This window comes from Pseudophryne corroboree, chromosome 9, assembly GCF_028390025.1.
Source record: "Pseudophryne corroboree isolate aPseCor3 chromosome 9, aPseCor3.hap2, whole genome shotgun sequence".
NCBI classification, from domain to species: domain Eukaryota; kingdom Metazoa; phylum Chordata; class Amphibia; order Anura; family Myobatrachidae; genus Pseudophryne; species Pseudophryne corroboree.
In genome coordinates, this window is record NC_086452.1 from 249088763 (window position 1) to 249105545 (window position 16783).

Consider the following 16783-nt stretch of genomic DNA (forward strand, 5'->3'; position numbering starts at 1 on the left):
AAATTCTACACACAATACCCAATAATGACAACGTGAAAAAAAGTTTGAGATTTTTGCAAATTTAAAATAAAAAAAACTAAGAAATCACATGTACATAAGTATTCACAGCCTTTGCTCAATACTTTGTTGATGCACCTTTGGCAACAATTACAGCCTCAAGTCTTTTTGAATATGATGTCACAAGCTTGGCACACCTATCTTTGGGCAGTTTTGCCCATTCCTCTTTGCAGCACCTCCTCAAGCTCCATCAGGTTGGATGGGAAGCGTCGGTGCACAGCCATTTTCAGATCTCTCCAGAGAGGTTCAATCAGATTCAAGTCTGGGCCACTCCTTTGATATCTTGGCTGTGTGCTTAGGGTCACTGTCCTGCTGAAAGATGAACAGTCGCCCCAGTCTGAGTTCAAGAGCTCTCTGGAGTAGGTTTTCACCCAGGCTCTCTCTGTACATTGCTGCATTCATCTTTCCCCCTATCCTGACTAGTATCCCAGTTCCTTCCGCTGAAAAACATCCCCATAGCATGCTGCTGCCACAGTCATGCTTCACTATAGTGATGGTATTTGCCTGTAATGAGCGGTGCCTGGTTTCCTCTAAACATGACACCTGGCATTCACGCCAAAGAGTTCAATATGTGTCTCATCAGACAAGAGAATTTTGTTTCTCATGGTCTAAGAGTCCTTCAAGTGCATTTTGGCAAACTCCAGGCGGGCTGCCATGTGCTTTTTACTAAGGAGTGGCTTACGTCTGGCCACTCTACCATACAAGCCCGATTGGTGGATTGCTGCAAAGATAGTTGTCCTTCTGGAAGGTTCTCTCTCCAGAGGAATGCTGTAGCTCTGATAGGGTGACCATCGGGTTCTTGGTCACCTCCCTGACTAGGGCCCTTCTCCCCCGATCGCTCAGTTTAGACGGCCGGCCAACTCTAGGAAGAGCCCTGGTGGTTCCGAACTTACTCCATTTCCGGATTATGACGGCCACTGTGCTCATCGGGACCTTCAAAGCAGGAGATATTTCTCTGTACCCCTTCCCTAGAATTGTGCCTCAAGACAATCCTGTCTCGGTGGCCTACAGACAATTCATTTGACTTCATGCTTGGTTTTTGCGCAGACATGCACTGTCAAGTGTGGGACACTATATATAGACAGGCGTGTGCCTTTCCAAATCATGTCCAATCAACTGAATTTACCACAGGTGGACTCCAAATAAGCTGTAGGAACATCTCAAGAAAGATCAGTGGAAACAGGATGCACCTGAACTCAATATTGAGCTTCATAGCAAATGCTGTGAATACTTTTTTGTGTGATCTCTTAGTTTTTTAATTTTTCATCCATTTAAAAAATAAAAAAAAATCACGTTGTCATTATGGGGTATTGTGTGTACAATTCTGAGGGATTTTTTTTTATTTATTCTACTTTGGAATAAGGCAGTAACATAACATGTGGAAAAAGTGAAGCGCTGTAAATACTTTCAGGATGCCCAATAATCCTTATAGGTAAAGTTTCCTTAATGTGTATCAATGTTCATTTGATGTATCTCATAACCTATCCTGCCCATTGTAAGCTAGGTAGTGCTTGAAAAAATTGGCTGAAGTGCATTGTGCTTTAATGGGTAGGATGAACAATCCATAGAGCTGTTAATAGTGAGCTTTGCCGTTCAGATTTTACAGCCACCACTTGTTCCAAATGTCACGGGACGCCAACCTCTTAGAACAAAAGACCACATGCTAATACATAGGTTCTCGAACTCGGTCCTCGGGACCCCACACAGTGCATGTTTTGCAGGTAACCCAGCAGGTGCACAGGTGTATTAATTACGCACTGACACATTTTAAAAGGTCCACAGGTGAAGCTAATTATTTCACTTGCAATTCTGTGAGACGACCTGCAAAACATGCACTGTGTGGGGTCCTGAGGACAGAGTTTGAGAACCTGTGTGCTAATACAAAGCATCATAAATTCACACAGGCCAACAAAAGACTATACAGAGCCCACATATCTACATTGTGTGCCTACTCTTACCTTTGTAGATTCACCTTGTTGTGACATTTTCTTATTGCTAATTAACCTGCACCTACCAACTGGATTTCTTCACTAAATATTGCACGCAAACCTCATCTATATAATATATACTGAATGCATATCCCTGTGTTAAAGTCAACCTGTATACATTTAACCTGTTTTGCTTTTTACCTACTGTTAGGTAGCCCACACCTAGCTAGCAAACTTTTTTGTAACGTATGTGGAGTAATGCGACTCCGTTGCAATAAATTGCAGTTTCACTGACACACGTACATCATTCTTTCATTCACATTACAAGCACAGACCCACTCCAGATTTATTTATCAAGTCTCATTAGTCAGAGCACAACTTCTGTAGTGATAATCAAAATTAAAAGTTTACCATCATAAAAAGCAACCCCAGCACCACGACGAGCGACATTCATAGGTGCCACAAGAGTCCATGTGTCATTCTCAGGATTGTAACACTCTACTGAATTTAGACAATTCCATGATTCTGCCCCTCCGATTATGTACATACGATTGTCAAGCTCACAAACTGCAGACTGGTGCCTTCCTGCAATATTTGGAATAAAATGGATCAACGCATAAGCTTAAATCAAACAAATGCAATGCTAATGATGTCAAAGACACTTACGAATATTTAGTGGAGCACAGCTTGCCCAAGTCCTTGTTAAGGGCTCAAACACATCACAGTTCTTAAGCCCTTTCTGCCCATAAGGATCAGATCCTCCAATAATATACAACTTTCCGTTGAGGGCACAAACACCTAAGTGGAGAGATTAAGAAAATACTTTTTATTTAATATCTCTACATCTCTCAAACAGATCTGAGGGCGCTTACATGTATGGTACTGTTTTGATAATATTAATATCAGTTTAAAACAATTTAATTACATGGAAAACAATGTATTCATAAAAGTACATAAAACATAGTACGTCTATGATTTTACAGAGGACGTCTTCGGATATATCCGGTTATACATTCAGTTTTTAGTGTATTTCTTTGTTGAAACATAAAATACAGAAGTAGAATATATTGTTCCAACGCGTTTCGTCCCTATCGGGACTTCATCAGGGGTACTTTATCGAAACAAAGAAATAGAACCGAATATATGAACAGTACCAATTTCCAAATATATATGATTCTTTCCAACATATGTGGAACCATACATACCAAAATGCTCAATGATGTAAAGAAAAGCTGATGAAATATATAAACCTCTATTAAAACCAGGTTACATGGATATAATACCTAGTTAATGAATAATAAATTACTTTAGATTATAAAATAAAGAAGATAGAAAATAGGTGGTGGTGAGAGGAAATGAGGATACATACCAAAAAATCACATTGGTTTGAGCCACTTAAAACCGTGGATCTAAAATATCTCACGTGGAATTTGATACCCTGGCTGAGGAGGACCTTGAGTTCTCTCATTTGGTGCTGCAGAGTCATCCGCACTCTCCCGCCCGTTTGGGAGCTTTGGTATAATCCCCATGGTCCTTTCGGAGTTCCCAGCATCCACTAGGACGTCAGAGAAAATAAGATTTTACTCACCGGTAATTCTATTTCTCGTAGTCCGTAGTGGATGCTGGGCGCCCGTCCCAAGTGCGGATTGTCTGCAATACTTGTACATAGTTACTGTTAACTAAAGGGTTATTGTTGAGCCATCTGTTGAGAGGCTCAGTTGTTTTCATACTGTTAAACTGGGTATTGTATCACGAGTTATACAGTGTGATTGGTGTGGCTGGTAAGAGTCTTACACGGGATTCAAAATCCTTCCTTATTATGTCAGCTCGTCCGGGCACAGTGTCCTAACTGAGGCTTGGAGGAGGGTCATAGTGGGAGGAGCCAGTGCACACCAGGTGACCTAAAAGCTTTCTTTAGTTGTGCCCAGTCTCCTGCGGAGCCGCTATTCCCCATGGTCCTTTCGGAGTTCCCAGCATCCACTACGGACTACGAGAAATAGATTTACCGGTGAGTAAAATCTTATTTAAGAAACTCAACAACACGTTGAGATCCCAAGGTGCCACTGGAGGCACAAACGGGGGCTGAATATGCAGCACTCCCTTCACAAACGTCTGAACTTCAGGCAATGAAGCCAGTTCTTTCTGGAAGAAAATCGACAGAGCCGAGATCTGTACCTTAATGGAGCCTAATTTCAGGCCCATAGTCACTCCTGCTTGTAGGAAATGCAGAAATCGACCTAGTTGAAATTCCTCTGTTGGGGCCTTTTTGGCCTCACACCAAGCAACATATTTCCGCCATATGCGGTGATAATGCTTTGCAGATACATCTTTCCTGGCTTTAATCAGCGTAGGAATGACTTCCTCCGGAATGCCCTTTTCCTTCAGGATCCGGCGTTCAACCGCCATGCCGTCAAACGCAGCCGCGGTAAGTCTCGGAACAGACAGGGCCCCTGCTGCAGCAGGTCCTGTCTGAGCGGCAGAGGCCATGGGTCCTCTGAGATCATCTCTTGAAGTTTTGGGTACCACGCTCGTCTTGGCCAATCCGGAACCACGAGTATTGTTCTTACTCCTCGTTTTCTTATTATTCTCAGTACCCTTGGTATGAGAGGCAGAGGAGGGAACACAAACTGACTGGTACACCCACGGTGTCACCAGAGCGTCCACAGCTATCGCCTGAGGGTCCCTTGACCTGGCGCAATATCTCTCTAGTTTTTTGTTTAGGCGGGACGCCATCATGTCCACTTGTGGACGTTCCCATCGATTTACAATCAGCGTGAAGACTTCTGGATGAAGTCCCCACTCTCCCGGGTGGAGGTCGTGTCCCGGAATGAACACTGCTGACAGTGCTAGTACGTGATTTTCCGCCCATCGGAGAATCCTTGTGGCTTCTGCCATTGCCATCCTGCTTCTTGTGCCGCCCTGTCGATTTACATGGGCGACTGCCGTGATGTTGTCTGACTGGATCAGCACCGGCTGGTTTTGAAGCAGAGGCCTTGCCTGACTTAGGGCGTTGTAAATGGCCCTTAGTTCCAGAATATTTATGTGTAGGGAAGTCTCCTGACTCGACCATAGTCCTTGGAAGTTTCTTCCCTGTGTGACTGCCCCCCAGCCCCGAAGGCTGGCATCCGTGGTCACCAGGACCCAGTCCTGTATGCCGAATCTGCGGCCCTCTAGAAGATGGGCACTCTGCAGCCACCACAGCAGAGACACCCTGGTTCTCGGAGACAGGGTTATCAGGCGATGCATCTGAAGATGCGATCCGGACCACTGGTCCAACAGGTCCCACTGAAAGATTCTGGCATGGAACCTGCCGAAAGGAATTGCTTCGTAAGAAGCCACCATCTTTCCCAGGACCCGCGTGCAGTGATGCACCGATACCTGTTTCGGTTTCAGGAGGTCTCTGACTAGAGATGACAGCTCCTTGGCTTTCTCCTCCGGGAGAAACACTTTTTTCTGGACTGTGTCCAGGATCATACCCAGGAACAGTAGACGTGTCGTCGGAACCAGCTGTGATTTTGGAATATTCAGAATCCAACCGTGCTGGTGTAGCACCTCCTGAGATAGTGCTACTCCCACCAACAACTGCTCCTTGGACCTCGCCTTTATTAGGAGATCGTCCAAGTACGGGATAATTAAAACTCCCTTTCTTCGAAGGAGTATCATCATTTCCGCCATTACTTTGGTAAACACCCTCGGTGCCGTGGAGAGTCCAAACGGCAGCGTCTGGAATTGGCAATGGCAATCCTGTACCACAAATCTGAGGTACTCCTGGTGAGGATAGTAAATGGGGACATGCAGGTAAGCATCCTTGATGTCCAGGGATACCATGTAATCCCCCTCGTCCAGGCTTGCAATAACCACCCTGAGCGATTCCATCTTGAACTTGAATTTTTTTATGTATGTGTTTAAGGATTTCAAATTTAAAATGGGTCTCACCGAACCGTCCGGTTTCGGTACCAAACAGTGTGGAATAGTAAACCCCGTCCTTGTTGAAGTAGGGGCACCTTGACTATCACCTGCTGGGAATACAGCTTGTGAATTGCCTCTAGCACAGCCTCCCTGCCTGTGGGAGTTGTCTGCAAGGCAGATTTTAGGAACCGGTGGGGTGGAGACGCCTCGAATTCCAGTTTGTACCCTTGAGATACTATTTGCAGGATCCAGGGATCCACCTGTGAGCGAGCCCACTGATCGCTGAAATTTTTGAGGCGGCCCCCCACCGTACCTGGCTCCGCCTGTGGAGCCCCACCGTCATGCGGCGGACTTGGAAGAAGCGGGGGAGGACTTTTGCTCCTGGGAACCTGCTGTTTGTTGCAGCCTTTTTCCCCTACCTCTGCCTCTGGACAGAAAGGACCCGCCTTTTCCACGCCTGTTTTTCTGAGTCCGAAAGGACTGTACCTGATAAAACGGCGCCTTTTTAGGCTGTGAGGGAACATGGGGTAAAAATGCTGACTTCCCAGCAGTTGCTGTGGAAACTAGGTCCGAGAGACCATCCCCGAATAACTCCTCACCCTTATAAGGCAAAACTTCCATGTGCCTTTTTGAATCTGCATCCCCTGTCCACTGGCGAGTCCATAAGCCTCTCCTAGCAGAAATGGACAGTGCACTTATTTTAGATGCCAGCCGGCAGATCTCCCTCTGTGCATCTCTCATGTATAAGACTGAGTCTTTTATATGCTCTATGGTTAGTAGAATAGTGTCCCTGTCTAGGGTGTCAATATTTTCTGACAGGGAATCTGACCACGCAGCGGCAGCACTGCACATCCATGCTGACGCAATAGCAGGTCTAAGTATAATGCATGAGTGTGTATATACAGACTTCAGGATAGCCTCCTGCTTTCTATCAGCAGGTTCCTTGAGGGCGGCCGTATCCGGAGACGGTAGTGCCACCTTTTTAGACAAACGTGTGAGCGCTTTATCCACCCTAGGTGGTGTCTCCCAACGTGACCTATCCTCTGGCGGGAAAGGGAACGCCATTAGTAACTTCTTAGAGATGACCAATCTTTTATCAGGGAAAGCCCACGCTTCTTCACACACTTCATTTAATTCTTCTGATGGGGGAAAGACTACGGGTAGTTTTTTCTCCCCAAACATAATACCCTTTTTAGTGGTACCTGGGTTTATATCAGAAATTTGTAACACCTCTTTCATTGCTTCAATCATGCAACGAATGGCCTTAGTGGACATTAGACTAGACTCATCATCGTCGACACTGGTGTCAGTATCTGTGTCGACATCCGCGTCTGCCATCTGAGGTAGCGGGCGTTTTACAGCCCCCGAAGGCCTTTGAGACACCTGGACAGGCACGAGCTGAGAAGCCGGCTGTCCCGCATTTGGCATGTCGTCAAATTTTTTGTGTAAGGAGTCGACGCGTGCACGCAATTCCTTCCATAAGTCCATCCACTCAGGTGTCTGCCCCGCAAGGGGTGACATCCCTTCTATATGCATCTGCTCCGCCTCCACATCATTATCCTCATCAAACATGTCGACACAGCCGTACCGACACACCGCACACACACAGGGAATGCTCTAACAGAGGACAGGACCCACAAAAGCCCTTTGGGGAGACAGTGAGAGTATGCCAGCACACACCAGAGCGCTATATAATGCAGGGACTAACTGAATTATGTCCCCTATAGCTGCTGTTATATATACTGCGCCTAAATTTAGTGCCCCCCCTCTCTTTTTTACCCTTTTCTGTAGTGTAGACTGCAGGGGAGAGCCAGGGAGCTTCCTTCCAGCGGAGCTGTGAGGGAGAAATGGCGCCAGTGTGCTGAAGGAGATAGCTCCGCCCCTTTTTCGCGGACTATTTTCCCGCTTTTTTCTGGATTCTGGCAGGGGTAATTATCACATATATAGCCTCTGGGGCTATATATTGTGGTATTTTTGCCAGCCAAGGTCTTTTTATTGCTGCTCAGGGCGCCCCCCCCTAGCGCCCTGCACCCTCAGTGACCGGAGTGTGAAGTGTGTATGAGGAGCAATGGCGCACAGCTGCAGTGCTGTGCGCTACCTTGGTGAAGACTGATGTCTTCTGCCGCCGATTTTCCGGACCTCTTCTTACTTCTGGCTCTGTAAGGGGGACGGCGGCGCGGCTCCGGGACCGAACACCAAGGCCAGTTCCATGCGGTCGGTCCCTCTGGAGCTAATGGTGTCCAGTAGCCTAAGAAGCCCAAGCTAGCTGCAAGCAGGTAGGTTCGCTTCTTCTCCCCTTAGTCCCTCGATGCAGTGAGCCTGTTGCCAGCAGGTCTCACTGTAAAATAAAAAACCTAAATATATACTTTCTTTCTAGAAGCTCAGGAGAGCCCCTAGTGTGCATCCAACCTCGGCCGGGCACAAAATCTAACTGAGGCTTGGAGGAGGGTCATAGTGGGAGGAGCCAGTGCACACCAGGTGACCTAAAAGCTTTCTTTAGTTGTGCCCAGTCTCCTGCGGAGCCGCTATTCCCCATGGTCCTTTCGGAGTTCCCAGCATCCACTAGGACGTCAGAGAAAACAGAAAGATGTAAAGACGGCGCTTCACTTCAAAGGTGCTGCAATCCACCAGACAGGATGGTCACCTGTATCCCAATATAGTTCAATAAATATTCTAGTGTTTGCTGTGGTGCACTCCCTGGGTTCTAGAGACAGTATTCTCAGTCCAATGAAGAAATGTCCATAATCACTATTTTCAATGGAGACGGGATCCTTATACCTTCTGTTCAGCAAGTTCATTTTATGGATCTTTCATCTGGTGCTCAATCGAAACATTGATCCAACTCGACTGAACAGCCATTTGGGGAAGTAAATTTCCCAAAGCAAGAATACATTAGTGCAAATAAAGAATATAATGCAAGATTATTAAGAGTTCTGAACTCTGAGAGGAGCACATCACCCTAAGTATCACTAGGTTTTTCCTGTGTATTTCCATTGCCTCTTGTATAGATTTTCTTATTTTTGTACACTAAAAATACTGTCTTTAAACATCTTAAGTATCCTGTGTATTTCTATACTATATTTTGTTATTAGTAATTGACACTATCTAAAAAAAAATGGATTTAATATCCCTTTTGAATATCTGTGTAATTTTATGCTACATCTATGTTATAGCAATAATATCTATCATTACTTGTGAATTTTGATGCTAAATGAATACCTTCTTAATCTTGCATTATATTCTTTATTTGCACTATATGTGCTATTTTATTACTATTGTAATGTATTTAATCTTGCTTTGGGAAATTATTTACTTCCCCAAATGGCTGTTCAGTCGAGTTGGATCAATGTTTCGATTGAGCACCAGTTGAAAGATCCCTAAAATTATGTTAATTCACTTTACAGGCATATCCCTATATTATACAGATTGAGTGAGTATCTCGTATCCAAATATTCCGAAATACGGACTTTTTTGAGTGAGATAGTGAAACCTTTGTTTTATGATGGCTCAATGTACACAAACTTTGTTTAATACACAAAGTTATTAAAAATATTGTATTAAATGACCTTCAGGCTGTGTGCATAAGGTGTATATGAAACATACATGAATTGTGTGAATGTACACACACTTTGTTTAATGCACAAAGTTATAAAAAATATTGGCTAAAACTACCTTCAGGCTGTGTGTATAAGGTGTATATGAAACATAAATGCATTCTGTGCTTAGATTTAGGTAACATCACCATGATATCTCATTATGGTATGCATTTATTCCAAACTACGGAAAAATCCGATATCCAAAATACCTCTGGTCCCAAGCATTTTGGATAAGGGATACTCAACCTGTATGTGCAGAAGGCTGTTTTATATCTACTAAAGTTCAGTGGTAGACACTTATCTGCATTCCATATCGGTATGTATTATAGTCTTTCCCCTCACTTTCACTTTGAGACACATTTATAGTTTATAATTAACTCCTCCCACTATGTTCAATTATATGGGTCATTTTAGACCATCGTTGAGATACTGCATATTAGTGTATGGACACTTTTTCCGTAATGGAGCCACATCACGCTGAGATTTTTCATACTAGTTATTAGTCGGGTATGTATCCTCATTTCCTCTCACCACCACCTATTATCTATCTTCTTTATTTTCTAGTCTAAAGTAATTATTCATTAACTATGCATCATATCCAGATAATGTATAAACATCTATTAAAACCAGGTTATCAGATTTTCTTCACATCATTGTTTGAGCATTTTGGTACGTATGGTTCCATATGTTGGAAAGAATCATATATATTTGGAAATTGGTACTGTTCATATATTCAGTTCTATTTTATTGTTTAGATAAAGTACCATTGATGAAGTCCCGATAGGGACGAAATGCGTTGGGTCAATCTATTCTACTTCTGTATCGTATGTTTCAACAAAGAAATACACTAAAAACTGAATGTATAACCGGATATATCCGAAGACGTCCCCTGTAAAATCATAACGACGTACTATGTATTTTTCTGAATACATTTTTTTCTATGTAATTGAAAATCGTATTGTTTTAAACTGATGTACTAATATTATCGAAACAGTACCATACATGTAAGCACCCTCAGATCTGTTTGTGGCTTCACCCCGACCTTTGCTAACAGGAGGTTCCTGTAGAGGTGCTGCTCTTTCATTCTTAGCGCCATTGGGTACCCTCCTTTTTCACAAACACACACACACATATATATATATATATATATATATATATATATATACATATATATATATATATATACACATATATATATATATATATATATACATATACAAACAATTTTTTTTTATTTAGGAAAGCTGCAGCTTGTGCTCTACAGAAACTCCTGTGAGTACGCATTACTGTACACTGCAAAAACATATTGCATAGGAGGCAAAGCATGGGTCATACCTGCATTGCAACGGTTTGTTCTCAACTCAGGAACAGGTGTCCATGTGTTTGCATTAGGGTCATATTTTTCTCCACAGCTGAGGTCATCAGAATGACCATTTGATCCGCCAACAACATACAACTCGCCCTGAAAAATGGAGGAAAAAAAAATAAGAATTTACTTACCGATAATTCTATTTCTCGTAGTCCGTAGTGGATGCTGGGGACTCCGTAAGGACCATGGGGATAGCGGCTCCGCAGGAGACTGGGCACAAAAGTAAAGCTTTAGAACTACCTGGTGTGCACTGGCTCCTCCCCCTATGACCCTCCTCCAAGCCTCAGTTAGGATACTGTGCCCGGACGAGCGTACACAATAAGGAAGGATTTTGAATCCCGGGTAAGACTCATACCAGCCACACCAATCACACCGTACAACTCGTGATCTAAACCCAGTTAACAGCATGATAACAGAGGAGCCTCTAGAAAAGATGGCTCACTACAGCAATAACCCGATTTTTTGGTAACAATAACTATGTACCAGTATTGCAGACAATCCGCACTTGGGATGGGCGCCCAGCATCCACTACGGACTACGAGAAATAGAATTATCGGTAAGTAAATTCTTATTTTCTCTAACGTCCTAAGTGGATGCTGGGGACTCCGTAAGGACCATGGGGATTATACCAAAGCTCCCAAACGGGCGGGAGAGTGCGGATGACTCTGCAGCACCAAATGAGAGAACTCCAGGTCCTCCTCAGCCAGGGTATCAATTTTGTAGAATTTTACAAACGTATTTGCTCCTGACCAAGTAGCTGCTCGGCAAAGTTGTAAAGCCGAGACCCATCGGGCAGCCGCCCAAGATGAGCCCATCTTCCTTGTGGAGTGGGCATTTACAGATTTTTGGCTGTGGCAGGCCTGCCACAGAATGTGCAAGCTGAATTGTACTACAAATCCAACGAGCAATAGTCTGCTTAGAAGCAGGAGCACCCAGCTTGTTGGGTGCATACAGGATAAACAGCGAGTCAGATTTTCTGACTCCAGCCGTCCTGGAAACATATATTTTTAGGGCCCTGACAACGTCTAGCAACTTGGAGTCCTCCAAGTCCCTAGTAGCCGCAGGCACCACAATAGGTTGGTTCAGGTGAAACGCTGAAACCACCTTAGGGAGAAACTGAGGACGAGTCCTCAATTCCGCCCTGTCCGAATGGAAAATCAGATAAGGCTTTTACAGGATAAAGCCACCAATTCTGACACGCCAGGGCCAACAGCATGACCACTTTCCATGTGAGATATTTTAACTCCACAGATTTAAGTGGTTCAAACCAATGTGACTTTTTGGAACCCAAAAACTACATTGAGATCCCAAGGTGCCCCTGGAGGCACAAAAGGAGGCTGTATATGCAGTACCCCTTTTACAACGTCTGAACTTCAGGGACTGAAGCTAGTTCTTTTTGGAAGAAAATTGACAGGGCCGAAATTTGAACCTTAATGGACCCCAATTTCAGGCCCATAGACACTCCTGTTTGCAGGAAATGTAGGAATCGACCCAGTTGAATTTCCTCCGTCAGGCCTTACTGGCCTCGCACCACGCAACATATTTTCGCCAAATGCGGTGATAATGTTTTGCGGTTACATCCTTCCTGGCTTTGATCAGGATAGGGATGACTTCATCCGGAATGCCTTTTTTCCTTCAGGATCCGGCGTTCAACCGCCATACCGTCAAACGCAGCCGCGATAACTCTTGGAACAGACAGGGTCCTTGCTGGAGCAGGTCCCTTCTTAGAGGTAGAGGCCACGGATCCTCCGTGAGCATCTCTTGAAGTTCCGGTTACCAAGTCCTTCTTGGCCAATCCGGAGCCACGAATATAGTGCTTACTCCTCTCCATCTTATCAATCTCAGTACCTTGGGTATGAGAGGCAGATGAGGGAACACATACACTGACTGGTACACCCACGGTGTTACCAGAGCGTCTACAGCTATTGCCTGAGGGTCCCTTGACCTGGCGCAATACCTGTCGAGTTTTTCCCAACGGTTTATAATCATGTGGAAGACTTTTGGGTGAAGTCCCCACTCTCCCGGGTGGAGGTCGTGTCTGCTGAGGAAGTCTGCTTCCCAGTTGTCCACTCCCGGAATTGCTGACAGTGCTATCACATGATTTTCCGCCCAGCGAAGAATCCTTGCAGCTTCTGCCATTGCCCTCCTGCTTCTTGTGCCACCCTGTCTGTTTACGTGGGTGACTGCCGTGATGTTGTCCGACTGGATCAACACCGGCTGACCTTGAAGCAGAGGTCTTGCTAAGCTTAGAGCCTTGTAAATGGCCCTTCGCTTCAGGATATTTATGTGAAGTGATGTCTCCAGGCTTGACCATAAGCCCTGGAAATTCCTTCCCTGTGTGACTGCTCCCCAGCCTCGCAGGCTGGCATCCGTGGTCACCAGGACCCAGTCCTGAATGCCGAATCTGCGGCCCTCTAGAAGATGAGCACTCTGCAACCACCACAGGAGGGACACCCTTGTTCTTGGTGACAGGGTTATCCGCCGATGCATCTGAAGATGCGACCCGGACCATTTGTCCAGCAGGTCCCACTGGAAAGTTCTTGCGTGGAATCTGCCGAATGGGATTGCTTCGTAGGAAGCCACCATTTTACCCAGAACCCTTGTGCATTGATGCACTGAGACTTGGCTCGGTTTTAGGAGGTTCCTGACTAGCTCGGATAACTCCCTGGCTTTCTCCTCCGGGAGAAACACCTTTTTCTGGACTGTGTCCAGGATCATCCCTAGGAACAGAAGACGAGTCGTCGGAACCAGCTGCGATTTTGGAATATTGAGAATCCAATCGTGCTGCCGCAACACTACCTGAGATAGTGCTACACCGACCTCCAACTGTTCCCTGGATCTTACCCTTATCAGGGAATCGTCCAAGTAAGGGATAACTAAAATTCCCTTCCTTCGAAGGAATATCATCATTTCGGCCATTACCTTGGTAAAGACCCGGGGTGCCGTGGACCATCCATACGGCAGTGTCTGAACTGATAGTGACAGTTCTGTACCATAAACCTGAGGTACCCTTGGTGAGAAGGGTAAATTTGGACATGAAGGTAAGCATCCTTGATGTCCCGAGACATCATGTAGTCCCCTTCTTCCAGGTTCGCAATCACTGCTCTGAGTGACTCAATCTTGAATTTGAACCTCTGTATGTAAGTGTTCAAAGATTTTAGATTTAGAATCGGTCTCACCGAGCCGTCCGGCTTCGGTACCACAACAGTGTGGAATAATACCCCGTTCCCTGTTGCAGGAGGGGTACCTTGATTATCACCTGCTGGGAATACAGCTTGTGAATGGCTTCCAAAACTGTCTCCCTGTCAGAAGGAGACATCGGTAAAGCCGACTTTAGGAAACGGCGAGGGGGAGACTTCTCGAATTCCAATTTGTACCCCTGAGATATCACCTGAAGGATCCAGGGGTCTACTTGCGAGTGAGCCCACTGCGCGCTGAAATTCATTGAGACGGGCCCCCCACCGTGCCTGATTCTGCTTGTAAAGCCCCAGCGTCATACGGAGGGCTTGGCAGAGGCGGGAGAGGGTTTCTGTTCCTGGGAACTGGCTGATTTCTGCAGCCTTTTTCCTCTCCCTCTGTCACGGGGCAGAAATGAGGAACCTTTTGCCCGCTTGTCCACGAAAAGACTGCGCCTGATAATACGGCGTCTTCTCATGTTGAGAGGCGACCTGGGGTACAAACGTGGATTTCCCAGCTGTTGCCGTGGCCACCAGGTCTGAAAGACCGACCCCAAATAACTCCTCCCCTTAATAAGGCAATACTTCCAAATGCCGTTTGAAATCCGCATCACCTGACCACTGTCGTGTCCATAACCCTCTACTGGTAGAAATGGACAACGCACTTAGACTTGATGCCAGTCGGCAAATATTCCGCTGTGCATCACGCATATATAGAAATGCATCTTTTAAATGCTCTATAGGCAAAAATATACTGTCCCTATCTAGGGTATCAATATTTTCAGTCAGGGAATCCGACCACGCCAACCCAGCACTGCACATCCAGGCTGAGGCGATTGCTGGTCGCAGTATAACACCAGTATGTGTGTAAATACATTTCAGGATACCCTCCTGCTTTCTATCAGCAGGATCCTTAAGGGCGGCCATCTCAGGAGAGGGTAGAGCCCTTACAAGTGTGTGAGCGCTTTATCCACCCTAGGGGGTGTTTCCCAACGCACCCTAACCTCTGGCGGGAAAGGATATAATGCCAATAACATTTTAGAAATTATCAGTTGTTATCGGGGGAAACCCACGCATCATCACACACCTCATTTAATTTCTCAGATTCAGGAAAACTACAGGTAGTTTTTCCTCACCGAACATAATACCCCTTTTTTGGTGGTACTCGTATTATCAGAAATGTGTAAAACATTTTTCATTGCCTCAATCATGTAACGTGTGGCCCTACTGGAAGTCACATTTGTCTCTTCACCGTCGACACTGGAGTCAGTATCCGTGTCGGCGTCTATATCTGCCATCTGAGGTAACGGGCGCTTTAGAGCCCCTGACGGCCTATGAGACGTCTGGACAGGCACAAGCTGAGTAGCCGGCTGTCTCATGTCAACCACTGTCTTTTATACAGAGCTGACACTGTCACGTAATTCCTTCCAACAGTTCATCCACTCAGGTGTCGACCCCCTAGGGGGTGACATCACTATTACAGGCAATCTGCTCCGTCTCCACATCATTTTTCTCCTCATACATGTCGACACAAACGTACCGACATACAGCACACACACAGGGAATGCTCTGATAGAGGACAGGACCCCACTAGCCCTTTGGGGAGACAGAGGGAGAGTTTGCCAGCACACACCAGAGCGCTATATATATACAGGGATAACCTTATATAAGTGTTTTTCCCCTTATAGCTGCTGTTTTATTTAATACTGCGCGTAATTAGTGCCCCCCTCTCTTTTTTAACCCTTTCTGTAGTGTAGTGACTGCAGGGGAGAGCCAGGGAGCTTCCCTCCAACGGAGCTGTGAGGGAAAATGGCGCCAGTGTGCTGAGGAGATAAGGCCGCCGATAAGGGGGCGGAGCCTATCTCCCGTTTTTCTATGTATTCTGGCAGGGGTTAAATGCATCCATATAGCCCAGGAGCTATATGTGATGCATTTTTTTGCCATCCAAGGTGTTTTTATTGCGTCTCAGGGCGCCCCCCCCCAGCGCCCTGCACCCTCAGTGACCGGAGTGTGAAGTGTGCTGAGAGCAATGGCGCACAGCTGTAGTGCTGTGCGCTACCTTGTTGAAGACAGGATGTCTTCTGCCGCCGATTTTCCGGACCTCTTCTGCCTTCTGGCTCTGTAAGGGGGCCGGCGGCGCGGCTCTGGGACCCATCCATGGCTGGGCCTGTGATCGTCCCTCTGGAGCTAATGTCCAGTAGCCTAAGAAGCCCAATCCACTCTGCACGCAGGTGAGTTCGCTTCTTCTCCCCTTAGTCCCTCGATGCAGTGAGCCTGTTGCCAGCAGGTCTCACTGAAAATAAAAAACCTAAAACTAAACTTTTCACTAAGCAGCTCAGGAGAGCCACCTAGTGTGCACCCTTCTCGTTCGGGCACAAAAATCTAACTTAGGCTTGGAGGAGGGTCATAGGGGGAGGAGCCAGTGCACACCAGGTAGTTCTAAAGCTTTACTTTTGTGCCCAGTCTCCTGCGGAGCCGCTATCCCCATGGTCCTTACGGAGTCCCCAGCATCCACTTAGGACGTTAGAGAAATAATAATTTTGGGGAAATTTTTGAGTGACAGAACCAAGCAGCCTTTGGACACCACTCAAAACACCTGCGACCTGAAAGCTATACTCTGCTTAATAGTGGCATCCCCAGACCCTACAGGGATCATTAATACTTTCTGAATGATGGCACATAGGAGTTGGGCCTAGTAAGTCTAAAATTACCTCTGCAAAAATGGGAGGCAGTGGTAAAATTCACACA

General features: G+C 45.8%; 1 protein-coding gene across 2 annotated transcripts in view; it reads right to left on the reverse strand.

Annotated features, from left to right (window-relative positions):
- IVNS1ABP (influenza virus NS1A binding protein) overlaps positions 1–16783 on the reverse strand; it is a 332957-nt gene that overhangs the window by 52372 nt on the left and 263802 nt on the right. For both annotated transcript variants that reach the window (XM_063940197.1, XM_063940196.1), the window contains 3 exons: positions 10826–10952; positions 2652–2783; positions 2397–2570 (listed from right to left, as the gene is read on the reverse strand). In XM_063940197.1, coding sequence (XP_063796267.1) covers positions 2397–2570; positions 2652–2783; positions 10826–10952 — 433 coding nt within the window. The remainder of the gene's footprint in view (positions 1–2396; positions 2571–2651; positions 2784–10825; positions 10953–16783) is intronic.